The sequence below is a fragment of the Metopolophium dirhodum genome, chromosome 1 (assembly GCF_019925205.1).
Source record: "Metopolophium dirhodum isolate CAU chromosome 1, ASM1992520v1, whole genome shotgun sequence".
In the NCBI taxonomy this organism is placed as follows: Eukaryota; Metazoa; Arthropoda; class Insecta; order Hemiptera; family Aphididae; genus Metopolophium; species Metopolophium dirhodum.
This window is the reverse complement of record NC_083560.1, coordinates 97,307,991-97,329,739: the sequence shown is the minus strand read 5'-3', so window position 1 is coordinate 97,329,739 and position 21,749 is coordinate 97,307,991. Positions and strand designations below refer to the sequence as shown.

The 21,749-nt window shown below is 33.5% G+C and overlaps 1 protein-coding gene across 1 annotated transcript; it reads left to right on the top strand.

Annotated features, from left to right (window-relative positions):
* Positions 1-7,083: 7,083 nt before the first annotated feature.
* Positions 7,084-12,261, top strand: LOC132947561 (uncharacterized). Its single transcript, XM_061017863.1, has one exon. The coding sequence runs from the start codon at positions 7,084-7,086 to the stop codon at positions 12,259-12,261; it is 5,178 nt and encodes a 1,725-aa protein (XP_060873846.1).
* Positions 12,262-21,749: the final 9,488 nt, after the last annotated feature.

Below are 21,749 nucleotides of genomic sequence, written 5' to 3'. Positions count from 1 at the left end.
TATAGTTATGGATTATGTTACAAATAGTTTTAACATGCCGACAGAAAAATTAAAATGGCTTTTAATAAAAAGAGATGAAACCGATAAAAATGAAATTTTTAAATATTTAAAAACACGAGCTGACATTTTAGCAAATAATAAACGATTAGTCCGATTGCTTAAATTGTAATGTTCAAAATATTCGTAATTATTTTTATATGTCAATAGTGTTTAATTATGTATCGTAGACATTTATCGTATAATATTTTATATTAAATAGTAATTGTATAATTATTAATGACCTTTTATTTTGATATTTTATAATAAGTCTTATAATATTATTATTTTTTTTCAATCAGGTTCAGAATTTATTTATATTATAATGATTGTAATTACATATTTGCTGAATTGTATAATGTTTTCAAATATAAAACAAAATTAATTTAATTTTGAATTATTCATAATATATTAGAAATTATGTTACAAATATTCTACTATACAAAGGTTTAAAGACATTAAAATTAATGTTAACATTAATAGTGTATTATGGCGGTAAAAACCACACGGTCGTTGACTGCTGTAATGCGATAATGATTAATTAGAAAGTGGGCCTTTAAAACTTAATAGTCTATAACTCTGTACGCAATATGGTAAAATTTATAGGTTTTCGTACGCTTGACACGGTATCGTTATCGACAATCGTTTTCTCAGTAACGACTAACGAGGTGCAATATTGTTTAACAGAATTTATTGCGCAATATCCATGTTAAGTATATCTTAATAAGTTATTTATACATAAAGACAACAACAACGACGACGAATTAACATTACCAATAAAACACGTACAAGAAAAATTTCTTGTAGAAAATATTCATTTATGCAAATAATAGACGAAAACTTAAATATAAATAAGTATATCATATTATTTGATAATATAATATTATTATAATATTTAATAACAATGGATAAAAAATATAACGAGTACGGTGGGAGAGGGGTAAACGGTTTACAATTTTTAAAATATTTAAAAATTAAAAATTTAATATAATTTTTTTTTTAATTTTTAATCATCTTAAAGTTTTCTTTTTTTATATTTGTTTTTGAATTTTAAAATACCTGTTAAAACATTATCATCGTCGTTGTCGTCGTCGTCGTCGTCGTCGTCATTGGTATCGTCATCGTCTTTTTCTAATTTTTTATTTGGATTTAACAGTTTTGAAACTTTATTTTTTAAATCTGCAACTTGTAAATCTACAAATCTATCATGTTGAGTAAACGTGGTCTTTGATTTGTAATGTTGAGACCAATGCGCTATACAATATACCAGTCTAAAAACCATAACCATAGAAATAGTCTGACTCGTTGTCATTTTGTCAAAACCGCTGTTTACCATAGAATAATTATTCCAACGTATCATATATTCGTTTACCGAACAAGTTAATTCGTCTGCTGTGGGATTTTGTAAAATATTATATTGTTCAAAAATATCAAAATTATCTACTTGTTCCAATTTATGTTCTGAAAAAATAACACTACGATCTAAAAGGTTTTGTAACATTGGTAGCGATATTACTATTATTTTATTGTTTATGCAAATCGGTTCCGGTAACGATACTATTGTCAAGACATAATCAAACATATTATTTCCAATACATAATCTCATTATTTCTAAACACATGGCTAGATATTCTTCGTTGTAGTACGGTAATAAATTTCTAGTGTAAAATTGTTGAACCGTCGATATTAAGCCTTCCCATGATTCCAGAGATACGCTCATAACTCATGTGTTTGTGTCACAGGTCAATAACAATGTTTTACACGTTGTTGTAACGGTATTTTATAATCGTTATTGTTGCGCGACAATATAAACTCCGTGATCGGTGTAAGTTTTGCAATTCGAGTTTTGATAAATTGATAAACGTTTACATAATCTCGCGCCGAAGGTGTTGCTATTTTACCTCCGTAATTATAATACACTATTGTCGATCGGTATTCGTAATAAACAATACTCACGGGCCGACGACAAACGGCCGAAAAGTTTTTACCAAAAAAACTGTCCAATTGTTTTACTAAATCGATTAAAGATAAATTTTCTAAAATTTTGTCAGTATATTCGTGAGTGACACACCCACTGTATACAATATCGTACATTGATTCTCGCGGAAATTTTTGCCAAATATACATAAATAAAACAGTGCGTATTATCGATACCATGACAGATTCGGTTAATATTATTTTTTCGTCGGATCGCGATTCTCTACGTAAATATAGACCGTTTTGAATACGACACACTAGACCATTGGAATCTGATGATAAATCTGTATCGGATAACGTATATACATATCTTGTTTTATTTGATTGTTCATTATACGCGATTGGTATTTCTGAACTTGAATTTTTAACATTTGAACCAATGTCATCAAAATTATTTTCGAAAACAGACGATGCGTCGTCGTCGGTACGTGCACAATTAGAATCTAATGACTCGTGCATATTCGCCGAATCATATAATAAACAATTGTTTTTATACAATTATTTCGTTTCTAATTATCGTCCTATATCTATTGCGTATAAGTTGCACGAAATAGTAAAACCTAAACGTAAAAATTTAGGGTTTCGAATCAAACGATTCAACAGTGAAAAAGATTATGAACATTTTCGCGTCAACAATTGTGACAGTTTTGGATGTACGACTTCCATACGGTCGGCTATGGAACAATTGTACTACGAAGGATATACACACGTTTTCAACATGCGTGGTCCTTTTGCCCAAATCTGTAAAATCGCTAGATTGTATAAAATAACAGTATGCGATAACAGAATGCGACGACACGTCGCTGACCAATATTATAAAAAAATAGAAATCGTAAACCGTTCAGTGTAATAGATTGCAATAGTATAGTGTTATAATATATATATATTATGTAACTATAGTGTATTAAAAATAAAGTTTTTTTAACTTGGTACGATTTTTTACAATTTGAAGAAAACGATATAAAAGATTTATAACAACAATGACGTCTACTGAACAATATATAAACGTTCCTCAAATTATGGATAGACTAACAGAATTAGTTTGGTCAATATCGAGAAAAACTTATATGTTTACGTTTAGTGAATTACTCTATACGACTGTATCGTTAACAGGATCGTTCTTTTTACTAATATTATTGATGCCAAAATTTATAACGTTTTTATTTCTGATATTAATTTGCATAGCAGTGAGTATAGTATTTCATGCGTTTTACCGAAAAACCAAAGATAAACCTGAATCTTTACCAATTATTGTAAAAGATCATTATAAACCTAACGAAAAACGGTCATTGAATGCAGAAAAAGTAAAACTGTTAAGAGAAACTAAAAAGGCTACGTAAAATATAAATATTATTTTATTATAATGTATATTAATATATATAAAAAAAAAAATAACACTAGAGAATTATCAATATAGATATAGATTTTATAGTTTTATTCACATTTTATAAATATTATATTATAATATACAATATATATATATAAAAATAACAATAGAAATGTTATGAATTATATATTTTTACAAAAATATTTGTAGTTTTCTTAATTTTGCCAAACTGTTGTAGTTGAACCGCCGATATTTTTTTTATTTTTAAAAATCACTGCGGTCGGACAGGTTACTTGATTGTTTAAATTATTAAACAGTCGCCATATGTCAGTTGTCAAACACCGAGCAATACATTCGTCAAAATTTTTCAAGTTCATTTGATTGTAATATGACAATTCTGCATTCATTATTTCCACAATCGTAGGCATATTGAATAATAAATTCAATACAAGTTTACGATCTTTTATGTTTTTAAAAAATTCGTATTTCTCTCGCAGTTTGAACACGTCTAATATACGAAATTCATTGAAATCATGATTTACAATCTCTAAACCAAACATTATGTCTGGATTTTGTTTTTTGAAAATTTGCCATTCGTGTTTTGGATTTTTTACAATAAATTCTTTACCAATGACTATTGAAGAATTTTTGTGTTTTATAAAATTGTTAGACAATCTATGTTTGGGTAAAACGTCTCCGTAACGTAACACGTATTTATACGTTTTATCAAATAATGTAACATCCATATTATAAGATATACGATATGTTGATAGGATCTGGTCCCATATAAACGCGATACAGTTATCGTTTACAATATCTTGATCGGTATTGTTTTGCTTACAGACACGCTTACGATTATACGAATCTGAACGCGTTTCGGAAAATTCTTCGATGAATTTTTTCCAAAACCTGATCAATTCGGATTTTCCATATTTTTCATCTAAATATTGACAAGCTTGTTGGTTTATAAAATCCAAACCGTCGTCCAATGTTTCTGTAGAAGGCAACGTGTTTTTTATTGTAAATTTAGTTGACATTTTTTGAAATTCTTTTAATTTTCTTCGGTCTTTATAAATGACTAAATTTAACGTGTCTTCGGGATCTGTATATTTTAAATATGTAAAAAGTTTAATAGCTTCGATCCAGATGACATTATCGTCAATTACACGTATCGTATAATAATTTCCAAAACAATTTATAAAATTGTCAAAAAAAAAAACACTTTTTACGGATAATTCGACATCGTCTATAGACAAACAATCAGTTATGTCACCACCTGTTTGTATTTTTTTTTGATAATTATCGTTTGATATTTTTGATAAAATTTCATTCATCCCGTCGACGTTGATGTATTTGTTTGTCGGTATTTCGTTTGAAATTTTTTGAAGATTATCCAAATCTAAATCTTTGTAATCTCGTATATTGTTTTTACTCACAGTTTTATTCAAGTCCAAAGTTTCAGGTGCGTGTATTTTTTTACAAAACGTTTCAAACTCGTACCAAAAAACCGACGACTGGTCCGTTAACGTTATTGAATTCATAATAAATTTTTGTAACCCGTTACGATTATTTAAAATATCGAAAACCTTACTGCAGAAATTGTACGCAGTCTGTTTGTATTTATACAATATACAAAAAAGGTTAGGTGGGGCTTAAGGTTAAAACATTTGAATCGGTCCAACCGGACGCGTCACAGCTATTTGTCTGACCGTAGCTTTGTAATGAATTGTCGTTATGTGAAATACAAATGTTACAAACATAATATTTTTGGATTTAGACCAAATAAGCTTTATTTATTATACAAATGTAATTTTATCGATATTGACTTTTATAACGCGTCTGAAAGACGACAAAACTATTGGGTGTGTAAAAAGAAAAATTATTAAAATATAAAAATATACACATCGCAGCAAAACAAAATTGTAACGCTCTTATATCAGATTTTTTTTTGTTATAAAATTATTGTCATTACTATACCGTATAGTAGTGTATATTTTTACAAATAATAATTATTCAAATAATTTTTTGAGAAAATATTCTAAACATGGAAACCGGATATTTCTCTGACAAATGAGCCATCAGTATAAAAATTGAATATATTATAAATGTCAAAACTATAGTAAAATTTAACGAATAGCTTGTAAAAAATGTCATTTTTTTTTCATTAACATTTTGTTGTTCAGAAAAAAATACAATAGTTTCAAACAATGTGGGTAATTCTAAAGTGAGATCTGGTCTCATGTGTATAGGAATTGTTATATCAAAATTATAAATTTCTTTAACCATATTTTGTTTAGCAAATCTAGGTATTATTATTTTGCGTAACAAATCCATGTTGAATAATTTACACTGTTCGCGCCGGCGGTAGCGTCGTAATAGTCCGTCCACACCGACCGATCACACACACACACACACACCGCAAGTTTTGTATTTATTATTTTTATGTCAATTGTGTCGTCCGTGAATTATTATGTAATAGATAAATGTAGATAATGAATTATGTAACACGGCCGCCGGAATCGTCAGTCTATCCCGTTACGCCAACGCCGAAATTACGCTAATCGCCGGCATTTTATTAGATACATTTTTGGCTCGAATAGCCAACAATATTATTATACTTTTTGTAGGCGCGAATCGCCGCCAGTGTCTTTTTATTATTATTGTAATAATTCATTGTGTATTATAGGCGCGAATCGCCACAAATATTATTATACTCTTTGTAGGCGCGAATCGCCGTCAGTGTCTGTTATTATTATTGTAATAATTCATTGTTTATATAGGCGCGAATCGCCACAAATATTATATAGTTAGCATCGGCTCTAATAGCCGTTTGCATATTTTATTATTTTGTTGGCATATACCGCAACGCTAATCGTCGGGTTATTTTAAACAGTATCATATTATAACTGTACTTAGTTATTGCTATTTAAATTATTGTCTGGCTTGAATAGCCAGTGAATTTATATTATTATTGTTGTGTGTCTATTATAAAACTATTATACAGGCAAGGGTAGCAGCTGGCCAGCCGTGCACCGTCCAAATTGTGAGTTATTATTTATTATTTATTATTATATCCTGTTGGGCCAGAAGGGCCACAATATTATTAGTCATATTTATACCTTTATGTTGCTGTGATTTTTTTTATATTCCTTGTGTCCACAAATAATTATTTATTTTGTGTACAATACAACAACCATTTTTACCAGCAACCGTGTTATCCATTATTAAATAGAGTTACCTTTCTGTCATTATTTTATAAGCTTACACACTATCACATCTACACACTCACACACCCACCACACACTAGCACTCTCTGGTCTTGCACGGCGAACCCGTCCACTTCCTTTGAGTCGCTATAACATATATACACACAAACACAAGTCGATCGGTGTGTGAACGTTGCGTACAAGTATTGCTGTACCGGGCGCACGAGCTATAATTGTATCGTTCCCGGCGCGATCATTTTGGTGACCTCGACGTGATTATCATATTATCTAAGAGTCACGCGTAACAAGTATTATCGTCGTTATATATGTCATAATTATAATTGCCGATTTATAACGTTTCGTACGCGATTAAATTACTAATGCAAATCAATATCGTTTTAGAGTTATCAATTACTGTTACATATATCTTGATTCGCTTAATTAATTGAGATTCGCGATATATTACTGTATATTCGTTCCTTATTAATTCGTCGTAAATTCGTAAGTTTATCGGATCAAGATCGCATTATTGTCATTATGGTTCTCGATGAGGATAATGAGAAACAGATGATCTTATTAAGAAAAAAACGTGGAGTGGTGAAGGCCTCATTAACACGACTTCGTAATTTTGTAAAGGAATTTGATCACAATGAACAGTCAATCTCTCTCCTCGAGTTTCGTCAAGAAGAATTACCTAATATAAATAAAAAATTTGACGCAGTTCAATGTGAGATTGAGTTAATTACGGAAGAACCAGAGAAGGAAGAAGAAGAACGAGCATTATTTGAAAGGAACTACTTCGAAACAAGATCTCAAATGCAAGAAATCATCAACACCCGGAGCTCTTCAAGTACGGTAGGGCCAAATACATCGTTTGGATCGTCAAGTAATACAAACCGGGTTAGATTGGCACCTATACCTTTGCCCACATTTAACGGTGACATTGAAAACTGGGAGGCCTTTTATGATGTTTTTCGCGCGTTGGTTCACAATGATGAAGGGCTTACGTCAGTACAAAAATTATATTATTTAAGATCCTGTTTGAGTGGTCCAGCTTTAGATATCGTTAGTTCAATCCCGATGGTCGACGGAAATTATGAGGTGTTTACCGAACGGCTGAAGCAGAGATATGACAACAGAAGCCTCGTGATACAGACGCACATAAGAGCGCTTCTTGATGCACCTCGTGTAGATACCGCTACCATAGAAGCGTTACAATTACTACATTCACACATTGGAAGTCATGTAGCTGCGCTTAAGGCCTTAGGCCAACCAATAGAGCAGTGGGACGCATGGCTAGTTACCATTATTCTAAGGTGTCTTGACAAGAATACGGCACATGAGTGGCAGCTTCGACAAGAGGACTCGCAATTACCCAAGTACATAGACATAGAAAGGTTTTTAGCCAGAAGATGTATTGCATTTGAAAATTCAAACTCGGAAATACAGTCACGATCTCATAGTCAACCAATGGCAACAGGCCAACACCAATCAACTAGTAAACAAAGAAAGTCGGAGAAAACTACCAAAATGGCATTTTTAGTCACTGGAAGGGGTCAGACCACAAAATGTCCATGCTGTACCGGGTTGCATAGGATATATGCGTGTGACAAGTTTAAGGACTTGAGTATAAATGATCGTCTAAATATTATACGAGACACTCATTTATGTTTTAATTGTTTATCCGCGTATCATACAACGAAAACATGCAAGTCAAACGGTTCATGTGGAGAGTGTGGGTTGAAGCATAATACTCTACTACATTTCTCAAAAAGTGTATCCGATGACCAGAAGGTTAGCAATACAAGTGAAGGAGAATCATCTGCAACTGGTGCGTTATCAGCTACCTTATGGTCATCAGGGAACCGTTATGCATTTTTAGCTACAGCACAAGTGATCGTCAAAAATACAAATGGAATGCAGTTCATATGTCGTGCCGTGTTAGACAGCGGCGCTCAAGTGAATTTTATATCTAAAAGGTTACAAAACGTACTTAAACTATCAGGAGAAAGGGTTGCATTGCCAGTGAGTGGAATTGGTTCAAGCAGAACACAATCGACTACAAGGGTAGACATCAAGGTTTGTTCCCGAGTATCACCATTCCAAGCTAACATATCATGTTACGTGTTACCATCAATTGTCAACACATTATCATCAAGTACAAGACCCTCAGACGGCTGGGGAATCAAAGAAAATATACTCTCACAGTTAGCTGACCCTCAGTTCGACCAAGCAGGTACCATCGATATGTTAATGGGTGCAGGAATATTTTTTGAGTTGTTAGAGTCAGAAAGGATTCCGCTTCAAACTGGTAATCTCACATTACAATCCACAAAATTAGGCTGGGTTATGACCGGAGAGTTTAACGTTAATTGCTTAGTGAGTATTGGAGCGTCATTAGAAGACGAATGGCGAACAATGAAAACAGATCAAGGATTGTTCGGTAGGTTATCCAAGGCCAATAAGCGTCATGTAGAAGAACAGGAAACGGTACGACATTTCGAAAAAACTGCCACCAGGAGAGCTGATGGTCGGTTTGTGCTCCGTCTACCTGTAAAACCAGAAGTTAGCCAACTAGGCGATAGCATATCTATGGCCATGTCACGCTTCATTAGCGTTGAAAGAAGATTATCACGAGATGAACAACTACGTACCGAGTATGTAAATTTCATGACACAATATTTAGAAATGGGTCACATGGAGGAAGTAATTGAAAACGAAATTCCAACATCAAGGCAATTTTACTTACCACACCACGCAGTGGTCAAAACGGCCAGTCTAACTACAAAGGTACGAGTAGTTTTCGACGCATCAGCTAAGAGCTCATCAGGACTATCTTTAAACGATGTCCTAATGTGTGGCCCGAGTATCCAAGAAGAATTGTTTTCGATCTTATGTCGGTTTAGAAGTCATCAGTTCGTTATCACTGCGGACGTAGAAAAAATGTTTCGACAGGTAGAGGTTGCAGAAGAAGACCGAAACTTGCAGCGTATCGTCTGGAGGTCAAACCCTAGTGAAGCGTTACGGACTTATAGACTGGGAAGAGTTGCATACGGTACAACTTCTGCTTCATTCATGACCACAAAATGTCTGTCAGTCCTATCAGAAGAATTCAACAGTCAGTTTCCCAATGCAGCTAAGGCAGTACGAACAGATTTCTACATGGATGACCTCCTGTCTGGTGCACAAACTGAGGAAGAGTGTTTACGTCTACAGAGGAATATTACTAGGATATTGAATTCAGCAAAAATGCCATTACGAAAATGGTGTTCAAACTCGCAGTCAGTACTCGAACATATCGACAACAAAAATGATGATGAGTTATTAGTGTTAGATTTGGGTGAAAATGACGTAATTAAATCGTTAGGCCTATGTTGGAAGCCAGTGGCAGACGTCTTTCAGTTCAACGTAGCGATTTCTGACAAGAACAGTGAAGCAACTAAGCGTAGTCTCCTGTCCGCTCTAAACAGTATATTTGACCCACTAGGATTCCTTGCTCCAGTGTTGGTAAAAGGAAAAATTTTTCTGCAGCAACTATGGCTCGTTAAAGCAGATTGGGATAGTTCATTGTCTGTTGAAATAAAACAAAAATGGTACAATTACTGGTCAGACCTCAGTACGCTTAAAACACTGGAAATTCCAAGAAAGGCAGTCGCATGTGCAGGATTAAGGACCGAGTTTCACGGCTTTTGTGATGCATCAGAAAATGCCTATGGTGCATGTATTTATGTACGGTGTAAACTGCCAAGCGGAGTATGGCAATCACGATTATTGTGCGCATCTACTCGGGTCGCCCCTCTCAAGGGAGCTACAATCCCTAGATTAGAATTGGGAGGAGCCCTAGTACTGGCTCAGTTAGCAATGAAGGTAGCCAAGTCATGGAAGGTTGACATACATAAATTTTACCTGTGGACCGATTCAACTATAGTGTTGGGATGGTTGAATAGCCAATCTAGTCGCTTGAAAACTTATGTGTCAAACCGTGTTGCACAGATTTTAGATATTACCAATACTGAGCAATGGTACTATGTGAGGACTTATGATAATCCAGCAGATGTGTTATCGAGGGGTGTGAAGTCGCAAGACTTGAAAGGCATCGAGTTGTGGTGGAGTGGACCAAAATGGCTATCTCATGAGCAAAATGGTTGGCGATTCGAACGAGTATCACTGCCAACTGGAGAAGAATTACCCGAGCAGAAAACCGTACGTTTCGTTCTTTTAACAGTGCCGTTACCAATGCGACTTGTTGATTCATGCTCAAACTGGCAACGCCTACGTCGAGCAACTGCGTGGATTCTGCGGTTCATTGAATTCATAAAAACTAAACGCACCCCACAACTAGTACGCTATCTGACAGTTAAAGAGTTAATGGTTGCTGAACAGAGACTGATAACTTATGCTCAAAGGGAGGCCTTTCCGGAGGAGCATGAAGCATTAGCAAAAAATAAGGACATTCCTGGTCGAAGCAAGTTAAGGTCATTGAACATCGGTCTAAGGTATGGCATGATAGTAGTGGGTGGTCGTCTTGACAATGCCAATCTTTCACAAGACCAAAGACAACCAATAATTCTTCCATACAATCACAGAATTACACAGTTGATATTCTTAGATTATCACATGAAATTATTGCATTGTGGTCCTCAGTTATTATTAGCGGAAATCAGGCAGAGGTATTGGCCGCTGTCTGGTAGACTATTAGCGCGCTCAACAGTTCGAAGGTGCGTGAAGTGTGTACGGAGCAAACCGACCTTTCAAATTCCAATAATGGCGCCATTACCAAAGGAAAGAGTACAATGTTCACGTCCCTTCACGTACACGGGCGTGGATTTTGCAGGACCGTTAATCATCCGAAGCGGAATCAGGGGTCGATCAGGAACAAAGGCGTGGGTATCAATATTCGTGTGTTTTTCTACAAGAGCGGTTCATATAGAAGCAGTCGAGGACTTAACGAGCAAGGCTTTTATAGCGGCCTTAAGACGATTTGTTGCTAGACGAGGCAAACCCGCAGAACTGTGGAGCGATAACGGAACAAACTTCGTTGGAGCGAACAAGGAGTTGACCAAATATACTCAACATCTTGGCAGTCAGCTAGCAAATGAAGGGATCACCTGGCGCTTCAATCCCCCATCAGCCCCTCATTTTGGAGGGCTGTGGGAAGCAGCAGTTAAGAGCGCTAAACACCACTTGGCTAGGACTACTGGAGAGGCAAAGCTAACTCTAAGTGAGCTCAGTACACTGCTATGTCAAATTGAAGCCTGCCTCAATTCCCGACCATTGACACCTATGAGCAGCGATCCTAACGACTTCACCTCACTTACCCCAGCGCACTTCTTACTCGGTGCACCTGTAACGTCGTTCCCAGAACCTGATTTAAATGGCGAAGAACCACATGCAATGCGACGTTGGAAATTTGTACAACATCTTCTTCAAACTTTCTGGAAGCGATGGCACATGGAGTACCTACCCCAACTACAGGTCCGTGGAAAGTGGACATCAGGAAGCTCCAACCTAGCCATAGACGATTTAGTAATTGTCAAAGAAGACAACCTACCGCCCTTTAAGTGGCACTTAGCACGCGTTATAGAACTACATCTAGGTTGTGACGGTAACGTAAGGGTTGTGTCCGTACGTAACTCTTCCGGTAAAACAATGCGCCGTCCAGTCGCAAAACTTTGCAAGCTCCCAATCGATGCAGAGGAGGCTGTTGAAAAATAGATTTCTCAACGGGGGGGAGAATGTTCGCGCCGGCGGTAGCGTCGTAATAGTCCGTCCACACCGACCGATCACACACACACACACACACCGCAAGTTTTGTATTTATTATTTTTATGTCAATTGTGTCGTCCGTGAATTATTATGTAATAGATAAATGTAGATAATGAATTATGTAACACGGCCGCCGGAATCGTCAGTCTATCCCGTTACGCCAACGCCGAAATTACGCTAATCGCCGGCATTTTATTAGATACATTTTTGGCTCGAATAGCCAACAATATTATTATACTTTTTGTAGGCGCGAATCGCCGCCAGTGTCTTTTTATTATTATTGTAATAATTCATTGTGTATTATAGGCGCGAATCGCCACAAATATTATTATACTCTTTGTAGGCGCGAATCGCCGTCAGTGTCTGTTATTATTATTGTAATAATTCATTGTTTATATAGGCGCGAATCGCCACAAATATTATATAGTTAGCATCGGCTCTAATAGCCGTTTGCATATTTTATTATTTTGTTGGCATATACCGCAACGCTAATCGTCGGGTTATTTTAAACAGTATCATATTATAACTGTACTTAGTTATTGCTATTTAAATTATTGTCTGGCTTGAATAGCCAGTGAATTTATATTATTATTGTTGTGTGTCTATTATAAAACTATTATACAGGCAAGGGTAGCAGCTGGCCAGCCGTGCACCGTCCAAATTGTGAGTTATTATTTATTATTTATTATTATATCCTGTTGGGCCAGAAGGGCCACAATATTATTAGTCATATTTATACCTTTATGTTGCTGTGATTTTTTTTATATTCCTTGTGTCCACAAATAATTATTTATTTTGTGTACAATACAACAACCATTTTTACCAGCAACCGTGTTATCCATTATTAAATAGAGTTACCTTTCTGTCATTATTTTATAAGCTTACACACTATCACATCTACACACTCACACACCCACCACACACTAGCACTCTCTGGTCTTGCACGGCGAACCCGTCCACTTCCTTTGAGTCGCTATAACATATATACACACAAACACAAGTCGATCGGTGTGTGAACGTTGCGTACAAGTATTGCTGTACCGGGCGCACGAGCTATAATTGTATCGTTCCCGGCGCGATCATACACGATATACTGTTTGCGGGAATATAATATAATTGTCCGTCGTCGGTCATTCGATTTACCCATTGTACAGGACGTAAACTTTTAAATTCAGCGCTAGTTAAACGCATTTTATGAAATACAAATATTTATTATATGATTTTCAAAATAATATTTTACTATATTATTATAAATTGTTAGAAAAACATTAATTATTAGTCTTATTACCACTTATTATATTATAATAATAATATGTTTTCACGTATGGGTCTTTATTTGTTCGCCGCGAGAATTACGTTTCTGGAAATAACAAAAAATAGGACGTACACGATAGTTTCGCAGAAAATAGAAAAAACACGTGACCGAGTGGCGCGCGCCGGAATTGATACTCGACGCAGCGTGCGCGTTCTCTCGTCTCTTTGTCAATATTTTTTTTTGTTTTAACACAATGAAAAATTGTTGAAGAAAACAAACATTCTCATCCGCCGGTTATAATATCGTTAGTTGTTATGATTATATATTATATAATTCAATAATTAACCAATCGTCGGGCTACCATGGATCATAAATTGTTGACTTTAGATTTTTTTTTATCGTCAAACATAATATTATATTATATTTTTTCTCGTAAACTATATGTATATTCACAACGCCATCTGTCGTGATTTTTAATTGGTCTTAGAAAAGGGGAGGGATATAAGCTCCGCCCATGTATACGGTCCTAGCGGACGGTTACGCGGACGTGACGGCGTCTGTATAAGGATAAGAGGGGGGGTAGGGGTACACGATGAGTCGTACGAGTGTAATATTGTGTAATTGCTACGACCCGAAACGAAAAAAAAATTTTATTTTATATTAGGATAATGATTTGATATATTTTTTGACAAACGCGTTTAGGCTGAGCGTTTGATAATAAATCTGTCGGAACCGTCGAAATCCGCGCGAATAGACGTTTTTTGTACTACAAAACTATCGAAACGAGAAAAACGACACGTTTCAAATGTTTCTCCATGATATCAGTATATTATGTATGATATATTTTTTTTTTACGTATTGACGTGAAAACAGACGTTTTTTTGTAATATTTTATCGCGACAACAAGATGTGTATTTAAAATAAGAAAAATATAATTATTTTTTAGTTTTTTTTTCATTTACAGAAGGTGACGATATTGTTTTTTTTTCGAATGGTTTTCGGACAACACGTAGCGTTCACATCGAATGCTTTTTTTTTCTTAAGTGACTTTAGTATCTGTCTTTTTTTGATCTGCTATTTAATTTAAATCTTGTAGACAAATATCTTGAACATTTATTATTTTTTTTTAAAGTTTTGATCAGCCATATTTATTACAGATTTTTATGTAATTTGTTCGTTAGAGTTGATTTTTTGACTATCTATATTGAAATTAAGTTAAATTATAATGTCAATGAATAATGTATTATAATACAGAAAACATTAGTAGTTATTATTAATGTCATACTGTCCAAGTCAACAATTGTATAATATTGTATTAAGTTTTATGTGTAATAATGTGAGCAAGAATATAAAACATGGTTTTTCTTAATATAACGTAGTTAACATACGTTTATATTCTTTTGTTGCGCACACACCGATCGGACGAATATTTCTAGTGTTGGGTATCGATATTATTACATTATTTTTATCGTCGCATGACCCTTCGGAAAAATCCGGAAATTTATTCAAATAATTTATTCCGGGATTTATAGTTCCATATTTTAATATGTTATTTGGTTTTGACGGATTGTCTGGACGAACACCCGGGTCTATACTCAAACACTGTAAACGGACTGTACCGAATTGTGTGTCGCCAACTAAATACGATAATAAACCTAATTTTGGATCACATCCTGTCTCGGACGTTTCATTAAATTTTTTATTTCTCAATTCTTCGTGTACACATGCTCCGTGTTTTGAAAAAAATTTCATAGGTCCTTGACATAAAGCTGCACATTGATAATCTACGGCGCTGTATATCAATTCAGTATTACAGTCGTGTTTAAACATTTTAATGGAATCTTCTAACGTTGGTAGATTGACTATATTTTTACCTTTGCTTATCCGTTTGGTAATTATTTGGTTTCGCTTGTCTAAACCGATTGAAACTTCGTAAATATTATAAAATAATAAAAAACATAAAACAATGGACACTACGATTAATAATTTTATAATAACCGATGATTCAGTCAACGACGAAAACATTATTTTAAAAAATTTTATTATTATAATGTTTATATATGTATATATTATATATAATTTTATTATTATATTGTTTGTGTGCGAGTTATTATTTTAAAAAATTAAAAATTATAAATATCATTTATATCTCCAATATAATAATCATACGGTTTATATAGTTTGTTTTTACAAACATTATGTCGTTTCATAAAGTACACCGATTAGGTCCGTACGAAGCGTTAGAAACTATAAACGGTACTATAACTTTTAGAGAAAAACCGGGAAATAAACTTACTAGTTTACAAAATAAATTTAAAAACGATTTCCAAGAGGAATTATTTAACGAAAAAATCAACTTAAATGTGGATATATCCGATAAGGATACAAAAAACCACGTAATAACAAATATAGACAGTTATATGCCATATTTACCGTGCAAATCAATATATAGATATTTATCGTTTTACCCGAAAAATTGGGCTAATTTTCATAAAATGGAAATCTCTGGAGATCAAAATTATGATGTACAAAAAAACGGTAGACAAAATCCAAAAACTAACGTTAAAAAGGTGACAGGTTTCAATTTTGATGTACAAAATCAAAAAACTCGTGACGATCTAACAAAAGTTCTTCAAGATGCAAATAAAATGCTATTGAGTCAAAAACCGAAAAATCCTTTCAACACTGATTAACTTTTTAAAAAAAAAACGATTTTTGCAAAAAATTTGAGGTTTTTATTTGTTTTTTTTTTATCATAGCAGTTTTTGTAAATACTATTACTACGTGTTTTACTATTCAATATCAATATAATATCGTTTATTTTTAAAAATAAAATGCACATAGTATAATACCTAACGTTAGTCGTCGGGTTTTTTAAAATGGTTTACAAAAAAAAAATATTGATCATTTTATTATAACTATTGTCCGTTAAAGAGTTAAAATAAAATATTATACATTGTATATAAAAAAAAAAAAAAATCATTGTACTAAAATATTATGTGTACACAAATTATGTTTTTTTAATAATAAAATTTTTAAAATAATCTAATTCAGAAAAAGGTTTGGTCATTGTATTTTTTAAATCTGGCAAACGTTTCACCATATTCGACAATCCTAAGTACATAATCAAATCGTCGTATTTATTTTTTGACATTTGGTTGACGACGTGATTTTGCAAAACTTTAGATTTTTCGTTTGTAGGTTCGGTACCAAAAACACGTACCAATCCGGAATCCAATTTAACGGCTACTATGTAATCGTTCCAGATTGGGCCGGAAAAACTTAAATTTTTTATAATTCCTTTATATTTTACGTATTGATAAGCTATATAGTCTTGACATACGAGAGCTAAACGCGCAAAAACAGTAATTTGTATAGTATTTTCGCATTCCACGTCCAACTCGTAATCGTCGTACGCTACTGTAGTATCAGACACTTTTAAAATATTTTGATCCGATTGAACGTCTTCATTTAAATCTGAATCTTTGACAAATCTCAAAATTTGTCGAAAACCCATTCGAAACGTGTACGTAACGCCCTCGTGTAACAAATACAAATAATAGCAACGCGTTTGATATATTTTATTGGCATGTTGTAATATATTCTGTAACGGCACGTTGTCAAGTGCTGCGTTAACAATTGTTGGGAACTCGGTTTCGAATGCCACCGAAACTGTGATATCCATTAAATCACGATATATATATTTTTTATGGAATAATCGTAATTTAGCTGTAACTGCTATTATTTTTGACAACACGCCTCCAGTCGAACGATCGACCCGTAATATTATCTCGCTGGGTTTTAATTTTAAAACGTGACAATCGATTTCTTCATTTTCGTCTGAAAAATTATTCCAATAAGCTTGATTAATATATATATGTGTTTTTGGATCTGTGTAGTCGGTCGATAATTCTAAATTACACATAAACTGATAATATTCTCTGGTATAATTTACGTTAAAAACGTCTGAGTTTTCAAATTTAAGATTTTTGAAAATAGATTTCGTAGAAAATTCTAATTCATTTCCGATTGGAAAAGCTCGATGTACGTCGGGTGCAAGATTTTTGTAAAGTTTATCATCCAAGTTCCAATTTTCGTTTACGTATTTATTATTATTTTTTTTCCGTTTTAAATATGGTTTTACATAATCAAAACCATACGACGACGATATTGGCTCGTCTATCGCCGGTAATTGTTTTTTTACAATGTCCATACCTGCAGTTTCTGTTTTTTTTGTAAATTTTACAGTTTCCAAACAATCACTAATGTCAAGTTCCACTTTTTCAGCGTTGAATAAATTTTCTACATATTTGAAACGATCAGCAATTTCTTCAGTCATAGTGATATAATATAGTGTTGTATCGAAAATATAAAAAAAATCTTATCCGCACAATAATATTTATAAAACAGTAGATGAATGTTGAATCCGTACGGTTGTGTCGAATCGATGGACGTAATATTAAACTTATTAATATTGGTGTGTATAACGATATTAATATTATTGTACACGGTCCAACAACCACACACTACTACCGATCTAATGATTATATATAAAAAACTTTTGAAAAATGACCCGTCGATTATAGCTTTCACTATGGGCTGGATAAAATCACGAAACGCTTATAAAAACGTGTATTCTAAAAAATCACAAAACCGCGCCGATTTGATAGAACTTGTAACACGTTATGAAATTTTTCCGACCACCGAACAAGGTACACCCAACACCAATGTTTCTAAAGACAATAAACACGGTGTTTTAACCGAAGTCTCGAACGGGTTTGTGGTCTCCGGTATAAATAGTTCTACACCGATCAAATGTCCGGAAAACTATGAAGGTCCAAACTGTAAACTGAAGCCTATATGTACAAGCAATGAAAAAGGAATTATTAAATCGTTAGCCTTGGAGCAATTTAACGCTCTGCAGTTGTACAATTTTTATACACCGTTATCGGCATATGGAGAAACGTCGGACGAAAAAAAAATACATCCCAGACTTAAAGTGCAATGTATTGATTCGTCAGGCGGCTACATTATGATACCGTGTCCCGATAACAAATTGTTGGATGAAAAAACAATGACGTGTAAAACTTATGATCTGTGTATGGATCATTTGGACGGTTTTAAGCATAATTTTACAATAGTTGACGGGCAACCTCGATTACCAGAAAATCAATATTACATCTGTAAAGAATCCAAAAGCGACGTACGCGTGTGCTCCGATGGCACTGTGTACAGTGAAAAACATACAGCTTGTATTTTAAAATCCGAATGTTACAATCAGGGTAACACGCGAATACGATTGAGCGACAAGAAATATGTCCAATGTTCTGGAGATTTAGGAACCGTAGAAACTTGTGAACATGGAGTTGCCGTCACTGATGGTATAATTTATTGCAAAGTGCCAAATTGTTTTTCAAAAAAATATACATATGAAGATTCTTTAATAAAATATACAAAAGGCGCGGTTACATGTGACGAAACCGACATACCGGTTACGGTTCTTTGCAACAATACCGATGTGCATAGACAATATAATTATTCGTGGGGAACCGATTTTTCATTTGATTTTCATACGTGGCCCAAAGAGATATACATCGAAGACGATAAGTTGGGTAAATATTGTTATGCGCCAGACGATTCGATTATTAAACCGGACGCCGTGGTGCCGTTTCGTTGGAGCGTTGCTATGACCGACGCTTTACCGTTTAATCCGAAAACGCAACAATTTGTGTGCGAAAACGAATCGGATTATGTTTGGAAAATAAATTATGTAAAACAAACGGTTGAAAGTCTTGTTCCTAGCCAACCAAATGATTTAAATTTGTCTAAAAACTTTGTAAATATTAATACTCCGTGTATGAAAGAAAATGATCCAATAAATTATGAAACATGGTTGACTGATTTATCAAATGGAGCAGTGAACAATTATCTTTCTAGTTTTGAATCTAAAAGTCCTCACAGCAATATAACATCCGATCCCGCAGGACTTCGTATGATTTTTATGTTAAACATATTTATAAATAAAGTAGACGCTTCGGAAATGTACGACTATTTCAAAAATTATCCGAACGATGCGCAAATATTATGGCCGTCTGTAGTACCGAAACGGTCTAACCTAACCAATAAAATAGAATATGAATACGCTGCATTTGCTATGGAAAAAAAAACAAATAAATTAGAAGTATATTTAGATAATAAACCGCCTATAGGTTTCAAAAATCCAGAAAATTTATCAGAAAATCATATCAATTTAATGCAATACGTGTTTTGGCCGAATTATAAACCAGCTTTGGAAAATAAAAACGCAAAGATTAAAGCTGTATATTTATTTCTGATCGAGGGCCGTATGATGGCTCAAAATTATAACGTATCTATTACTAGTACTACTAGTACTACTTCCTAATACAATTTAACTAAAAGTTAAAAAAAAATATGCGTCCGACATTAATTGTTCACGGTATTTTTAAATCTCAAATATTTATGAAAAAATGTACATTTAATTCTTTTGAAAACCGATTACGAACAGTGTTTGATAATATTTTAACAGCTGACGATATAATTTTTCGCGATACTCGTGTAATCAGAGTTGACGACGTTTACGTTCGATCATGCGAACTATATTTGGAACGTTATCATTTTAATAATCAATCTAGCGACAAATATTATAATAAAGTTTTAAGTGACCCTCTCAACACTTCGGCCGTTGTACCTTTAGCAGGTCAAATCCCACAAACTACAAATGACAAAATGCCTAGATTTGTTATTTGGTACGGTTCTGAAGAACTTACAGTATGCGGTACGTGTGTTTATAGATGTGGAGATTTATCAATGTTACCTACGGCTGTTAACGCGGCTGTAGAATGGGCCGCCCACCGATACGCCAACGTAACAAATTGTGTATACACGTCTGTTATAGTGTTTGATTTAGACGAAACGTTGATAACAGACACAGGTGACGATTTCCTAGAAAATTATAAATGTGTATTGTCTACGGCTAGAGAAAATTTTAACCATGTTGTATTATGGTCGCACGGTGAAGCTTTACATGTAGACACTTATGTTTCTAGAATGGATTTTAAATTTGATCTAGTGTTGAGTGCTGATCAAAATAACGGCAACAATTATTGTAAAAATTTACTACATTTGTACAACTATTTTGGCCCAACTGTTAGATTTTCGTCTGCAATACTGGTGGACGATTCTGCGTACAATTGGTGTGCCGAATACGACGGTTTAATAATACCAACACGGAGTATAAAAAATATATACAATGTGGCGATAGCCATAGAATACATAAAATTCCGGCAGATTGAAAACCACAACACTTTGCTCAGACGACAAGATAAAATATAAAAAAATTTTAACCGTATAACTACTAATGCTATTAAATTTTAATTTTGATCATAAATTTTTGTAATATATCGTCAGTTTTAGTTATTTAATGATTATAATAATATGTCGTCGGTTTATTTATTTATTCATTAACAAATAATTTATATAATAATAATAATAATAATAATTATAATAAAAATATAATATAATATTATTCATTATCACAAACAACTATATTTTAAATATTACACTTGTATGTAATATGTACTTATGATAAAAGTGTAACGTTGATAATAATAATATTTTAATATTCTCGTTTTTTTTTCCGACGATCCATAACAGTATTCTCAGAAATCCTATAAAATGGTAATTATAACTGAAAACAAAATAGGTAAAACAAACGTTTTATCATATACCAAGAATCAAAGGTATAATTTTACTAAATATGCGTAAAATATGCATACACACATAAAAGTATAATTTATATATATATATATATAAACTAAACACATGGATTATGTCAGTATATAAAAACTCGACATCTATATCGTTTGGTGTTATTAATACTTGACCGTAGAAGAGATACACACTTGTGTGAAAAACATTTCATTTTGTTCATTTAAATAAATTTTAAAAATTTAAAAATATTTTTTTTTTATATCATCATGATTATTATTATTATTATTGTTTACAAGTATTAATCGTGTAAAAATGTCTTGCTCATCATCGTTGCAGTCTACGTCAGCTTCGACATCTGAATCCGAAACAATAATATCGTCTCAAGATCAACCGACGTTACTATCATTGTCGTCTCCAATAAGATTTGTTGAATTAGTCGATAAGAATTTAA